At 43.0% G+C, this 15,715-nt stretch overlaps 1 protein-coding gene across 1 annotated transcript in view; it reads left to right on the top strand.

Moving 5' to 3' along the window:
• CMTR1 (cap methyltransferase 1) overlaps nt 1-15,715 on the top strand; it is a 31,314-nt gene that overhangs the window by 9,066 nt on the left and 6,533 nt on the right. Inside the window, exons 6-23 of the mRNA XM_005145330.4 lie at nt 632-703; nt 1,370-1,464; nt 1,569-1,641; nt 1,839-2,037; nt 4,471-4,589; nt 4,844-4,940; nt 6,173-6,305; nt 6,846-7,025; nt 7,430-7,486; nt 8,440-8,497; nt 9,159-9,227; nt 9,403-9,534; nt 10,037-10,159; nt 10,857-10,948; nt 11,571-11,639; nt 13,046-13,093; nt 13,637-13,749; nt 14,455-14,563. Of these exons, the coding sequence (XP_005145387.3) occupies nt 632-703; nt 1,370-1,464; nt 1,569-1,641; nt 1,839-2,037; nt 4,471-4,589; nt 4,844-4,940; nt 6,173-6,305; nt 6,846-7,025; nt 7,430-7,486; nt 8,440-8,497; nt 9,159-9,227; nt 9,403-9,534; nt 10,037-10,159; nt 10,857-10,948; nt 11,571-11,639; nt 13,046-13,093; nt 13,637-13,749; nt 14,455-14,563 (1,838 nt within the window). The remainder of the gene's footprint in view (nt 1-631; nt 704-1,369; nt 1,465-1,568; nt 1,642-1,838; nt 2,038-4,470; nt 4,590-4,843; nt 4,941-6,172; nt 6,306-6,845; nt 7,026-7,429; nt 7,487-8,439; nt 8,498-9,158; nt 9,228-9,402; nt 9,535-10,036; nt 10,160-10,856; nt 10,949-11,570; nt 11,640-13,045; nt 13,094-13,636; nt 13,750-14,454; nt 14,564-15,715) is intronic.

Below are 15,715 nucleotides of genomic sequence, written 5' to 3' on the forward strand. Positions count from 1 at the left end.
GATTGCTGGTGCAGTTTCCTGCTTAAAACAGGTCCAACTACATCAAATTGCTCAAGGCTTTGTTTGAGTTTTGAGTGTGCCTAAGGATGGATGTTTCACAACCTGTTCATCTGTTTCAGTGTTTGATAACCCAGTTGACAAAAGAAAATTTCTGTGTGGCTAATGGGCATCTTTTTTGTGTGCAGATTGTGTCCATTGTTTCTTTTCCTATTGCTGCTCATTTCTGAGAGTCTAGATCAAGCTTCTCTGTTTCCTGCCATTAGGTACTTATAGACAGCAGTGGGATGTCCCTTTCTCCATTCTGAACAAATTGTTCTCTCAGTCTCTCATACACCAGGTGCTTCTGCATCCTTTTTGTCCTGGTGGCCCTTTTGCTGAGCTTATTCCAGTATAAGCCTTGTGCCAGGGGGAGGTGCTTGCTAAACTGGATGCAGTATTCGACATGTATTCTCAGGATGCCTAACAGGGAAGAATAATTCCTCAGCCTCCTGGCTGTGCTTTTGCTAATATAGCCTATTATATGTTTGGCAGCCTTCATCCATTATTGGCACGTGTTGCAGTCTGAAATGATATTCTGAAATGCATTCTGATATCTTTGCTAATTGTTACCTGTGTTCTTATCCTGTTCCAGAGGAAGATGGTGATTGAAGATGAAACAGAGTTCTGTAGTGAAGAGCTTTTACATAATGTCCTGCAGTGCAAGGTGAGTCCCTTCCTTTAGAGGTGAACTTAAAGTTGGGGGAAGTAAGTGAATATTGAAAAGGATTGAGTAGTTTACCTAGGTGATTGGCAAGAGCTCAGAACATCTTCTTTCACCTCCATGCCATTGGTATGACCTAGCATCCTGGCTATGACCTAGCATCCTGGCTGTTACCGTCTGTTCAGCAACCTGGTTTGCACCTCGGCCTTCAAACTGATGAATGAAGAGAGTCTCCTTTTCTTAGTTGGACCAAAAGGCTGAAGACTTGAATAAGCTAAGGAAATAAACTCCCTTTTCTTCTGTTGTATGTTCCATGTTCTCTCCTAGTTTTCTATCATGCCCTTCTAAGTTGCAGTGGAGTGTGAGTGTATGTATATGTACAAGAGAAATACCTTAGGCTGGGACTGCTTTTGAGGTGGCTAACCCCATTGTCAGGCTCTGGAACTATCAGTACAGAATTCTTCAGTGTCACTAAATTTGCTTAAGAACTGGGGTGGCTTAGAAGAAGAGTGAGTATCATCATGTGATATTAAAAACCATTCTGTATTGGTGAACCAAACCTACATGGAGTTTGCTTTTTAAGGAGAAAAGTGTGAGGGTAGCAAATGCTCATGCCTACCTATCCTTCAAACCTGTGTCAACCCAGCTCAATTTTGTTTCTGTCTGCAGAGTGTATTTGATGAGCTGGATGGAGAAGAAATGCGTCGAGCCCGAACACGATCTAACCCATATGAGATGATCCGTGGAGTTTTCTTCCTGAACAGGTTTGCAAAACTTCTAGTAGCATAGTCCCTTTCCTGTTTATATCCACTTTCAGCCATGGGAGTCAAGGTCGAAACTCAATAGATCCTTATGTATGTGATCACAGGGCTGCAATGAAGATGGCAAATATGGACCATGTCTTTGACTACATGTTTACGAACCCGAAGGACTTCCATGGGGTGAGGGCCTTTATTTAACCTTCAAATAGCAATGCTTTCTCAGAATGGAGAAGGTGGGGAGAAAAGAGAATCCTTAGGATACTAGCTGTGAAAATAGGTGCTTGAGACTTCTCTGAGTAGTGTAGTTCATGGTGTGTCTGGTTTGACTGCTGGGAGCTGTGTCTGGACCAGTAGAATTTCATCACTTCCCTTTGCAGAGGCCTTTGATAAAGGAGCGAGATGCAGAGCTGCTCTACTTTGCTGATGTGTGTGCTGGTCCTGGAGGCTTCTCAGAGTATGTCCTGTGGAGGCGGAAGTGGCATGCGAAAGGATTTGGCATGACATTGAAAGGACCAAATGATTTTAAGCTAGAGGACTTCTATTCTGCCTCCAGTGAGCTCTTTGAACCTTATTATGGTATGTAGTGCATGTGTGAGTGTTACCTGATGTTTTTGCTTATGCTGCAGCCTCTACATCAGGAGTGGGGCTGGTATTGGGATCTAAGAGAAATCTGTTTATAGGGAACTGTTTTGCAAGGTAGGATAGGGCTGTCATCCGAGAGAGTCTGGCACTGGTGAGCTTGCATATCAAGTCACATTTCTACACTTCTTTCAAGTCTGCTCTGGGAATGTGTGTCCGTTACCATAATTGGTACTTGAGTGCTTTGCTTATCTGAACATTGTAAAGTGCTTTAAGGTTACTTGACAGTATTTTTCCCAATTCATTAATGTCAGCCTGGAACACAGTGAGATGACTTACCACAGCATCACAGAATGGTTTGGGTTGAAAGGGACCTTAAAGATCATTTAATTCCAACCCCTTCCCATGGGCAGGGACACTCCCACCAGGCCAGGGGGCTCAAAGCCCCATCCAACCTAGCCTTGAACACTGCCAAGTATGGGACAGCTACAGCTTCTCTGGGCCACCTGTGCCAGGACTTAACATCCTCATAGTAAAGAGTTTCTTCCTAATGTCTAATCTAAATCTCTCTTTCAGTTTAACAAATTCTTGATGAAGAGTCCCTCCCTTTCCTGTAGACCCCCTTAAAAAATACTGGAAGGCTGCTGTAAGGTCTCCGCAGAGCCTTCCTGTCTAGGATAAGCCACCTCAAATCTCTCAGCTTGTTCTCACAGGGGAGGTGCTCCAGTGTCCTGACTTGCCCACAGGTCTTTTAGCAGTACCAGAGATGGAAATCTTGCCTTACTGGCCGTATGCTTCTATATCGGACCTCCCTTGGTCTGCTTTGGTAATTGATTGTGGACTCTTAGTAAAAACAAATAAACCAGGTTTGGGCTAGAGGCTGCACCTGAATCACTGTGACTTAGTGAGCTTCTCAGTCTGAAGAGGTTTAAGCTAACATGTTTTACTTTGAGACAGACTGAGCAGGTGTACACCCAGATGATTGCTACATCTCACCTTGTGGAAGGTAACTTGTTAAGCATGGTCATATGTTTGAGCCCTCTTTCTGCATAGCTTCTAGGAAGAGGAAGGGAAACACAAGGATTGCTAATATTCCTGCTTCTCACTTCACACTGTATAAAGGAAATTCTAGTGTGAATGTCTTGTACAGAAGAGGGTTTGCTTTTCCATTATTGTGCTTCCCCCCTGCTTCCGTTAATCACTGACTCTTTTTGACTGCCACTTCTGACACCTGACCATGAACTCTTGGAGAATAGTTAGCACTTCAGGATTAGATCTATTCAAGTGAAGGTTCATGGCAAGGGCAGCAAGGCAGATGAACACTTTGTTCTAACAGTTGCAGCATCTGGATCTTCATAACTCACTGCAAACTGGTGTTCTTATGGATAGAAGGAGATGCCTTGAGAAATGAATAGCCCAATGACTGATGCATTTTCTTCATCTGTCTATTACACTGTGAAGTCTAGTGAGATGTGTACAAACTCTCTTATAGTGATGGGAAGGAAGTAGACTACTGTGATACTTGTGAGGAATGGTCACATATTCTGGTGTCATGGCACTTACTGACAGGATGATTGACGAGGAATTTAGTTATCAGAGCATTATCATGCATCCTGAACTCTGCAGCTTTCTAGTCTTCCAGTTCAGTTAATAGAACTGTAGTTGCAGAAGATGTATAGGGACTAATACCAAATAGAAGTTCAAGCTTCTTCAGAGTTATCATTCTTGAGCTCTATACTACACCTTAGGCTAGCATTCTAAAACACCAAGCTGGAGGACAATGTATCTCTTTTTGGAAAGAGCCATATGGGAAAGCTGCAAACACTCATGCACAAACCTTATTTCCTTTTATAAACTTGTTCAGAGGGTTAATTTGGCATTGCTTTTTTTCAATTCAGGATTACATTGTGTTTGAAAATAGAGTATTGTGTTTCTTTGGAATGATCTGAATACTTAGCATAAGGTTGCTAATTCATAATGTAAATAATTTGCCTTGTCTGTGAAAACCTGTTATTAACAGGTGAGCTGTGCCAGTGAGGTTGGACCTTACATTATTTTTTAGTAGGTTCAACTATATGTTATTCCTACTTGGATGTGAATATTATGTAGTTGTGTCATCAGTTCTCATTTCGGGGAAGGGCAGTGAATGATTTGTCTTTTGCTGAGGCTAATGTAGAACTGATCAGTTGAGCATGGCTGTTACATGGCTTTGTCTAGCCTTGACCACACAATTTGGATAATTCTCCTAAATTAACTGGCATCTTCAGTGGTGAACAAGTTAATGTATTAATGCTTATTTGCCTCTCAAGGTCTGTAATTGCTGACTAAATGTTAATTGAATACAGTAGATCACCTGCACATCTTTTGTCAGAAAGATCTTTTGTCAGAACTTGCAAACATGTTAGTAATTGTCTTCTCTTTTTCACTTAGGAGAGGGAGGGATTGATGGAGATGGAGATATCACTCGTCCAGAGAACATTACGGCTTTCCGGAATTTTGTTTTGGACAACACTGATCAAAAGGGAGTGCATTTCTTAATGGCTGATGGGGTTGGTCCATTTCTTTATCTTCTTGCTCTAATGACCAAAAATGTTACCTCGGTCTGCATATAGTAGGATATTTGACGTGTGTCCGTGGTTACATTGTGAAATTCTTCAAGGCATGTAATTAAAATTCTCAGTGAAGAAAAAACAAGAAACTGAAGAAACAGAAATGATCTTGATTCTGTGATTTAGCTGCACAGAATCCTTTGGTTGACTGGCAGATGTGTGGATATACTAATCACATGCTATGTGCTTTGCAGGGTTTCTCAGTGGAGGGTCAGGAGAATCTGCAAGAAATCCTGAGCAAACAGCTCATGCTTTGCCAGTTTCTTACAGCACTGTCCATTGTCCGGACAGGTATGTTTTATGCATTCATCTTCTTTCTTATTCTCAAAGGTGTAGGTGGAATTGTGGAAGCATATTGACATGCTATGAAGTCTGCTCTGCAGTGAGGCTTAGTTGCACAGAACTGAACCTGTACATGTACATCCTGAGATGGTTGTCACAAAGCAAAGAGAACTGGGACAAATATCTCTGTCTGTCTTGCTTTAAGTACAGGCATGAGGTAAAATGCATTAGTTTAAAGCTCTTACAATATGTTATGTAGAAGACTTGGGCTAAGGTCACTGGTGTGATAACTGGACAGTATACCTGAGTTCTATGGCACTAGCTGGACCAACTGCTTCCTGAATACTCTAGCAGTACTCTCTGGTTGGAACAAAGAGTAGTGTTTATCCAGTTCATCCTTGTCTCTAACTTGTGGTTTTTCTCCTTTAAATATTCCATCTCTGTGATCAGAACAAGATGATGCCTCACATTGTCTTAGTTATACCTTATTGTTGCCAAATGATGAACATGACAGCTCCGTCTGGTTTTGATGATTCCCTTCTGCTGAATTTAGTTAGCCTTTGACACTGGTACAGAAGATAAAAACACTCGTTAAGTTATCATTTATCTTGTGCCCTATGTTTAGAAGTACCTAAGGCGATGATCTACTTGGCAGTAGTCTCAAATGTGATGTGGGAAAAGGAGCAACCTTCTTTAAGTGTTTCCTGTCTGGATAGATAATAGCTGTGTAAGACTGCTTTTTCCTTGGGGAAATTGTGAATCTTGTTTGAAGGCAAGGGGCACCATAGTCTCTTTTCTTTCTAGATGGTGAGTTATTCTGTTTAGAAAACATCTGTTAGTTTTCTTTTCCAGCCTGAGGTTTCCTGTTGCACATATTAGAGCTCAGGTTCCATTGAGACTTTTGCATAGCATGCTGCCATGCTATAGGGCACAGTTTGGGCCTGGAAGGAGAAGTTGGGGGCATGGAGAGAAGATTTGCTCATGAGAGAGCATGCATACTGATTTGATCCTGGTCAGGGAAATGCTTTTCGCTTTGCTGCAGAAATATGGGGAAGATGGTTCATGGAGCCCCACTGGCCCACTTCAGGAGTGTGGTTTAGTTGCTGTTTAGTTGTACAAAGATAGTCTTACCAGTTCTGCAGAAGATAAGCTTATTGAGGTGCCTGATATCGCCTTGATTCCTTATTATCTGTTGGAATAGGTGTGCTTCTTCTGGTTTGTTTTCTTTTTTTTTTTCCTAGGAGGACATTTTGTCTGCAAAACCTTTGACCTCTTCACTCCATTCAGTGTGGGACTTATTTATCTGCTGTATTGCTGCTTTGAGCGAGTGTGCATCTTTAAACCTGTGACAAGCCGTCCTGCCAATTCGGAGAGGTGAGATTCTTGAGCATGAGGGGACTATTAAAGAAACCCTATCCTCTAAATACAGTGGTGGATGGATTTGGGTAAGTCTAGTGGAAGCTCTGTGAGCTGCCTCAGTTGGCAGCTGTCTCGGAGGAGGAAACATTTCACATGCTTAGCGACTTATGATGTTTGACAAGGTAAAGAAGATACTGGCCAAATTACCTTTCTGGGGAGAAAGCAGGTGAACTGTTTTGCATGAAACAACTGTGGTTCCAGTCAAGCTAGCACATATTATATGTGTTATCATTGTACCTGTCAAATTTAGCAGAGCTGATTTACTACTTGAGGGAGATTTGTGGGCCTTTTCAATAAGGCTGAATTTCCCAGTCTTTCCAGAGCATAGGAAATGTGTAATGACTTTGTGATAGGTAAGGTTGCACCTTCCTAGGGATACCCAGGAGGAAGAAAATTGCTGTGATTTGGGAGACTGTCCCAGTAATGGGAGTGTGGCTAGAAAGTTGGTTGTGCGGAAGATGTGAATCCATGTGATCTCTCTGCCTTCCTCTACAGGTACCTGATATGCAAAGGCTTAAAGGTGGGAATTGATGATGTGCGGGACTATCTCTTCACGGTGAACATTAGACTCAACCAGCTGCGTAACTCAGATGTAGATGTGAACCTTGTTGTCCCACTGAATGTGATCAAAGGCGACCAGGATTTCTACGATTACATTGTCCAGTCCAATGAAAAGTGAGTGCCTGTGGGCAATGAGAGCTGCTGCCTGTAGGCAGATTAATCAATACGGCTTTCAGTAGCTTCTTGCACTCCTGGAGGTACTTTTTGATGACACTACACTGCTCTGCTTTTGCCTCCTAGGAGACTTAGCAGAGCAGAGGTACCTCATGCAGAGAAAAATATTATATACTGCTAGTGACTGGCCCCTGAATACTGTCTAGCAAAGAAAGGAGGCTACTGCCTAGTTCTTCCCAATGGCCTTCCTGACATTTTCAATCATGTTGGCAATGATTCATCACTGTTCTAAGGATCAGACTGGTTTCCTCCTGTTGTCCCAACACTCCTTCTTGTTTTGAACAGTAGAACAATCTTGGTGGCAGTTAACTTGCTTCCTGATTGACACTTGTTCTCTCTTTCAGCCACTGCAAAGTTCAGATAAAGGCATTAGCGAAAATTCGTGCCTTTGTTCAAGACACGTGAGTATATTCCTCTGGGTTTTGGTGAAGATTGAATTAAGCTGCTGTAAATGAATTGTTTTGCCCTTCTTTAATGTGTTCTTGACTTGAGCTGTTACTTGGTTTGGCCTTTGGATTCAGGGAAGTGAAGAGTGCTTTTGGGTAGCTCTGTCCGAGTTATTTGCAGAAACATGTAGGTGGCTGGAGGAGTCTTGAAAGTTGATGGTCTATTATCACCTTTGTTGAGAAGACTTCCAAGCATTGCATGATTTTCTAATTACTGTAAGTGGGTCTGCTTCTCAGCAGGAATATAAGCAGAGAAGTAACTTCCAGCTGGTATGTTCAATTCTACAGTAACCATCTGGGTGTGATTCATAGCTCTTCATTTTCTAGGGGCAATTCAAAGCATCTAAGTTACATACCTAGAATTACTTAAAACTGATGATGGGAATTCCGTGGGTAAAACTAAAGCCATTGCAATGCATAGCTGTTTCCCTGGCATAACTTTCTTGTTCAGGTGTCATTTAGAGATAATATGTAGTAGAAAGTTGAGTGAGTCTGGTAGCCAGGAGCCAATCCTAACACTGAAACTGTTTTATTTCTGTGGCTTTCAGTAGGCCTTCATTACTATTTGCGAGCTGTGCTATGTACCCAGTTTTGGGAGATTAGCGCAAGTTCATACTAATGGAATAACTTGTGAAAGTCTTGATGCCCAGTGATACTTCCATCAGATGGAGTGATAGCTGTTGATCAGTAGTGCAAGCCATGAAACAAAGCTGAACATGGGGACTGGAGGCGGGTGAAGGTTGGGAAAAGAAGACAGCATCCTGTTTTGTGTAACGAGTTGAGGAACAGTGCATGTTTGTCATTCCCAAGCCAAACACTGAAAGATGCATGTCTTATAGGGCTGGGATATGTAATGCTGCAAGAGTAGGGAAGCTTCACCATCTTAACAGTGTGCTGCCTTTATCTAGGACGCTGATGGAGCCACGGCAGGCTGAAATCCGAAAGGAGTGTCTCCAGCTATGGGGGGTAAGCAAGCTGCCAAGCAGGGAGGTTGTGAAGGTGTCTTGCTGTGCTGAAACAAGAAGGGAGCTGCAGTACAGATAGGACTTTATAGCCAGAGGTGTAGCATGCTGGCTTGTAGGAAAGTCAGAGACCATTTCAATCTTTATGTAAGCAAACAGGATGTTTCTGATTCATTATGTGTATGGCTTAACTGAGGAGGCTTCTTTGCTGCTGTTCAGAATATTTCATCATGCACAGAGTGAACTCAGCAGCTAGTTCCCAAGCAGCAGAGCTCTCCAAAAGGTCTTGTTGAGGAGTCTGCAGTTTCCTGAGCACTTGAATGCAGTGGGGCCATAGGTCTGGCAGGCAGTTTCACAGGCTAATTGTGTGAATTCAGTGGAACAGTATTTCATCAAAACATGCATAAAATCAAAGATATAGTCTGAAACTTTCTGAACTTGCCTCTTGTTTCCCAAGATATCTGGTATGCCTACATTAAATTTGCAAAGCACGTGAGACCTTTTATTTGACAGATTACCTCCTTAGCAACTGGAATTCAAAGAAAACTGGAATTCCAAGAAAAGGGATTCAGGGGCAGGATGTTCTGTCATGTATTGGAACCAGAAGGGTTCTTATGAATATGTCAGAATGCTAATACTTATCAATTATTTGAATTTGTTTTCAGATTCCTGATCAAGCTCGTGTTGCACCTTCATCTTCAGATCCAAAGTCCAAGTTCTTTGAGCTGATCCAGGTGAGGCTTTACCTGGAAGCTTGTTCCAAGTCCTTTCATACAAACTGAACTTTCCCCATAGGAATGAACAGATGAATAAGCTAGTTCTAGGGATCCTTGTTTTATGTAGAAGTTGTATTTGCTTACTTGTTGATGTATTGTACCTAATCTGCCTTTTCCATACTTTGCTTTTTAGGGGATGGACATTGATACCTTCAGCTACAAACCAACACCTCTGAATTCCAGTACACTGGAGAAAATTCGCCAAGTGTTAGATTACCGGTGTATGGTGTCTGGAAGTGAGCAGAAGTTCCTCTTGGGGCTAGGGGTAAGTGCTGAGAACAGTCTGTGAGTTTTGCTGGTTCATTTCAGTGCTGCTATTCTGCCTTGCGGTTTCAAGCCCATCCTTTCCTGTCTTTAAAGGCCAGAAAGGATCCCCATCAGCAGTCCCTCAGACTAGTTATTTTATGCTTCTTTTTTGTGACTCCACTGCTTTTCACACTAATTAACCCTGGCTTTGTAATTGCAGGCTACACAGAGACCTGTACACTTTCTAGTGTCTCTAATTATCTTCACTGTCCTTTTGAAGGTGTTCTATTTCTGGTTCTTTCTGTGCGTATGAAAAGTCACTGGCAGATTAGAATGAGTGTTTTTGTTCCTTTGCTGTAGAGATTAAGGTTCTTCCTTGAAAATTCTGACAAAGAAACTGCTTATGACAGCCTAGGACAAAAAGATTCTCTGAGGGCTGCTCTGCAGTTAGTCAGAGATCTCTCTTTCACCCCTGCCCTCATGAAGCTTTGGCTGAATCTGACTTGGCCTTCTACACACAGAAATCACAGATCTACACTTGGGATGGTCGCCAGTCAGATCGCTGGACAAAGCTGGATTTGAAAACGGAGCTGCCACGAGATACCCTTCTCTCTGTGGAGATTGTTCATGAGCTGAAAGGAGAGGTAGGAGTCTATTCTCTCCTTTACCAAATGGCTGCAAGCACAATGAGCAGTTTCACCTGTTCTCTGTAACATACTGCAGAATAAATGTTCCATCTGTGCCAGGTGCAAGGTTTCTTTTTTTGTATACGATCTTTAGAGAAACTCTTTTGGATTAAGTTAATTCTTTCTGTCCAGTGCTAGAGATACGGACTCAACACTTTGGACCTGACATGCTACTGCTGTTGTACATGCAGTAGCAGATGACATTGACAACATGACATAATGTGTTTATGGCTCTTTGAATACATAATTGCTCAGTAGTGGTTGCAGTCTTTGCCTTGGGGAAAAGATTCTCATGGTGTATTCACAGCATAGGTCATTGCTGCCTGGGACTTTGCCTGTCCTTTGGCATCTCAGATGGGGATTCTGCAGTGCACGCTTGCTGTGGTACCTGATTAGGAACAGAGAACTGGTGATGGCATCTGTGGTCCTGCCTTCTCTCTCTCTCCTCTGAGACAGAACTTTGCAGCTGGGCTACAGTAGTTCTTGGAGGATGGTGTGTTACTATACAATGTGTAGCAGGGAATTGTGTGCTTCTAGTATTGAGGAAAGGTGTTTTCTTGCTAGAAGAGAATGATGTCCTGTCAAAAAATAGGCTACATATCAAAGCTAAAAAAGCAAAAGCCTGATCAGTATATTTCTGTATTGCCCTCCACAGGGGAAAGCCCAGAGAAAAATCAGTGCCATCCACATCCTTGATGTCTTGGTGCTGAATGGAAGCGATGTTCGAAAGCAGCATTTCAACCAGAGGTATGTAGGATCTGGGAGAAGCTTCTTTCTTGTATGTGAGTAGGAGTAACTGAGAAACACCATACACAGTAGGAGAATGCTGAGTACAGGGAAGCAAGTGCATTCAGCTGAAACATTGCTATAAAGATGAATTGTGAATGAACCCGCTCTGAAGTTGAAGTATTTACAGCCTTTTCCAGCTGTATCGTCTCTGTGTTATGAGGGCAGGTCTTGTTCCTTTCTTAGTCTTGGGTGAGTCAGGCTCAGTCTGCGTAAACTGAGCATCCTGGGAATATGAATGAGTATAGCTGACAACTGGCTGAGGGAGAAGGGACAAGCCTCTGTTTCTTTCCCTGGGGGCATGGTGTCTCTACTAGTGCTGCTTTCCTGCTGATACACCAGTGTGTTCAGCAGCATGTGGGCTTGCAGTGGGAGCTATGGAGACCCATTCTGAATGAATAATGGGCAATATCACTTGGCACTGAGCTGGGAGGACAGGATGAAAAAAGTTGCTCAGTACTCATTAGGCTAGCAGTGGAGCATGTACTGAAGTGTTTAGTCAGTTATTCTGCTGAAACTGTTAGCTAGCTGCTGTGCCAAAGATCTTGCTAGATTTCTGGATTCTCCTTCTGTTTTCATTCAGGATTCAGCTGGCAGAGAAGTTTGTCAAAGCTGTGTCTAAACCTAGCCGGCCAGATATGAACCCCATCCGGTGAGTTGAGGACTCCTTTCTTCAGCCTGGTGTGCTTTGGTTTTGGTGTGTTGGATGATGAAGATAAGGAACTGAAGGAGACTTAAATTTCAAGCTGAAATTTACAGTTCTGTTATGTTCAGTGGAAAGAGGATGAAAGCCCTTAAAATATCCAAGATAAAGGTTGATAGTGGAGAAGTTGTGCCCTCCTTTCACATATCAGATAGTCTTGTTTTCATAATAGGTGGATTGGCTGGTGCTGATTTCAAATATGTGCTGTAGTAGGTCTATCACCCAGTTAGCTTAATCATTGCAAAGACTTCTGTGTCTTTGTCTGCCCTGAAGGATCAGCAGCAGTACAGAAATACTGACTGCTAATAGATAAATGAAGTGCTGACCAGTATTTACAATCTCCAAATGCTTAGCCTGAGGAGAAGGCTTTCCTTGCAATCCCATGAAAGTTCCTAACAAAGAGCTTCAGCTTTGGTTGCTTCCTGACCTTCCATTTCATTAATTTTGCTACAGTGGAGCATAAGAGCATCATTGTGCTGGGTATCAGATAGTTCCTGTGAATAAAACAGCTTCTGTTTCAGAGCTAGAAATGCTGTGATACTGTGAGAGAAGCTGGAGGAAGGGAAAGAGGATGTTCTCCTTGGTGGCTTAATGAATGATAATGAGTGGGGTCTCAGTGAAACTCCAAGACAGACAGTTGCAGTAACAGGAGGAGCTCAAAATGTTGGGGAGGACTGAAGGTGAAGTAAGGAGAGCTATAGAAATGGGTTGTGGGAGGGTCCTTTCCTACTCAAACTGTACTTTTTGTAGCCTGATGCTTGTAGCAGCATGTAGGAAATAGGTGGTGGGGGTGTCAGATCAGAGGCAGTGCTTTTGAAGCTTTTTGATTTTCTTTTTGTGTCTCAGAACAACAAAACCAAAAGCAATTTGTCGTAGTAAGAGTTATGGCTCTGAATAATCTTCACTGATTTTTACAAAAAGCTGGTTTTACCTCAGGGTAAAATACGAGTTTGTGGCATCCCTGAGGACATCGATGGGGAGGATCAGGCAGTTCAGTTTTACTGGGAGGATAGCATGCTGAGGCCAGAACCTGCCTGGGGCTGACCTTGGTGAACTTGCCTTGTGAGAAAACAAAAGCACCTGACTTTTGTTGCCATTCCTCTTCGGTATACCCCCTGAGGTAAAAAAGCAGTGAGGAGGCTCATATGCTGCTTTTGAGCATGCACTGTATGCACATGTCAGGTTTTCTCAAGCAGGAGAAGTATGGGACTGGATTGATGTGAAGGGTGGACCTCAGCCATGCCTGATCACCTCATGCTGTACAAAATGAACTGTTCGGCGCTCCCTGTAGCTAGGACACAAGAAAAGGACAGCTGAAATATCTTTAAATCACATTATTTGTCTTTTCTGCCCAGAGTGAAGGAAGTTTACAGACTGGAGGAAATAGAGAAGATTTTTGTGAGGTAAGTGAGCAGCACAAGTGAGACACTTGAGGGCCCACTGAGGTTATCAGCCACCAGTGCACAGGAATGTGAGGGCTGTGTTGATCTGTGCTTGAAAAGTCCTGGAGAAAGAGCTGTTAAAGCTCATGCAGCTGGTGGCTCAGAGCATCACCCTCCTGAGTTCTAATGCTGTAAATGTGGCCAGTGGCTTTAGAACAGTATGAGTATGAATGGCATTTGAGTTTGTGTGCAGAAGTATCTGTGACTTGAAAGATAAAGAGTTCATACCTGAAATGGGAATGCCTTTTGGACTGAGTGTGGTAGATGGTCACAGATCCTTCACTGCAGCACTTCATTTGTTATGTGGTCTAGACAGCTGTGGCTGGTTTCTCTAGCCATGTCGCGGGAGGCAAGAAACTGAATTCTCCAGGATGTGGTGATTTTGCCCTGTTAGGTGCAGTGCTGTGACCCTCTGGATAGGGCATGCAGGTTGCATGTTGGGTGCAGGAGGATACTAAAGGAAGAAGCGGAGAATCTCTATCACTGCCTTCTCTCAACATTTAGATTAGAGATGAAAGTCATCAAGAGTTCAAGAGGAATACCCCGGCTGTCCTACACTGGCCGAGACGACCGGCACTTTGTGCCCACAGGACTCTACATTGTACGGACTGTGAATGGTAGGAAGAGTGTGTCTCTGCTCTTATTTAACTTTCCTTTGTATCTTCAAGTAAAAAGTATTGATCAGGCTTGCTCCTGTTGTAACTGGGTAAAAAAAAATAATGGGAGTATTCCAATGATTAGAGATTAACTGCATGTAATGAGGGTAGCTTGGATTTGAATAAGAAGCTGTGGCTGCCCCATCCCTGGCAGTGTTCAGGGACAGACTGGACAGGGCTTGGAGCAACCTGGTCTAGTGGAAAGTGTCCATGCCCATAGCAGGGGTTTGGAACTGGATGAGCTTTTAAGGTCCCTTCCAACCCAAGCCATTCTATGATTCTGTGATAAAGCTTCAGGTATTTATATGATAGGTTTTTCTGTTGCATCTCAGTTAGCTATTGTTTGGATGATTTCATTTCTTCACATGACTGACTTTCTTTTTTAATGAGATCATAATTTTTTCATCAAGAAGATATTTTCCAGAGTAGTACTATGTGTAAGTATCCTATTTGGAATGTCAACTTTACATGCAGGGAGAAGGGATTTTTTTCAGTGAGTAGAGAACAGCTTGGAAAGCAGGTCTTCTTGGGGAAGGGGAAAAGAGTAAGAAAAGAATCAGTTATTCTTACAGATTCTTCCTTCCTGCTTGCACTGCATGTGTACTGATACTGTGCTTCCCTCCCATCTTGTCATTTTCTGTCTGATCCCTCTGACTCTTCTGCAAGATCCCTGGACAATGGCATACAGCAAAAACTCCAAGAAGAAATTCTTCTTCAACAAGATAACCAAGAGCACGACATACAACCTCCCTTCTGAATCCATTGCACCCTTTCAGTGAGTACAGGCCAGAGCTGCAGATACGGAAGAACAGATGTGTGTGTGTATGTGTGTGTGTCTGGGTATTTGGAAGGGAGTTCTGCTCTGTTCTTGTAGTCATTTGCACTGCAGGTGCAGCTTAGACACCAGCAGGGTGTGCTGCAGGAGCTGGCACCTTTTCATACTTTTAGCTGATTCTTGATCTGGATTCGTGGGGTTTGCAGTTAATTGCTATGAATAACATACATCTCAACTTTGCTCCCTGATCTGCAGCAGAGTGCAAGTTACTGATCCTCCCTGCACACAGGGAAATGGAAATTGAGCCCAGTAACTGTAATTTGCTGCATGTCTGTATTTTAAGATGCTTGGTTGGAAGTTGATAATATAAGAGCAAATCCCACTTCATTTAGCCCAGGCTGTGCAATAAGCTTTAGGCAGCTGGGAGCTGTTTAAAGAGAGTGTGGAAGAGAAAAGCAGTAGCTCCTTGGGAAAAGATGGAGTGGCTTGTCAGTGGACAGCCATTGACATTGTAGCTGCTGAACCCTATCTGTATCTGTCGAGTAGTAGGCTAAGTCCATGTCATTAAGTACAGCAAATTCTGAGTTTGTGATATTTCAGGGCTCTTGGGTGAAGATGTTCTGCACCCCTCATGTTCAAGTGGTCTTGAGAGATGCCCTCCACTACCAGTACCATGCCTCTGAGCTTGACAGGAAAGAGGGTTCCTGACATTCTCACTTTGAATCTCCTTATTTACCCTACAGCAGTGCTCTTAAGAATCCTTAAGCTTTCCTTAACCAGCTAAATTGAAGAACAGGCTTAAAAAGCAGAGGCACAGGATGCTTCTTCCATCCAGTGTCAGGATGGGCTTAGTGTTCTGCCTGTGGACTCTGAAATAGGTCAGCATGAACGGCTGAGGAGATGGAGGGAGTGCTTGGGTGGGACTCCAGAAAGGATATGTGGTGTTGTGGTTACTGAGTACTAATGTGTCTGTAATTAGCCACTGACATGTGCTTTTGTTGCTATGCTAGTACTGCTTTGTTAGAACACTGGCACTAAATAAGCTATGAATATTAAGTGTCAGTAGTTGTACAAAACTAAAGGCTGCTCTGTTGTCAGTAATTAGCAGCTCTGTTTTCATTATGGCTGGGACTGTGCTGATGCAGTGAGGGA

The sequence above is a fragment of the Melopsittacus undulatus genome, chromosome 3, assembly GCF_012275295.1.
Source record: "Melopsittacus undulatus isolate bMelUnd1 chromosome 3, bMelUnd1.mat.Z, whole genome shotgun sequence".
Taxonomy (NCBI): Eukaryota; Metazoa; Chordata; class Aves; order Psittaciformes; family Psittaculidae; genus Melopsittacus; species Melopsittacus undulatus.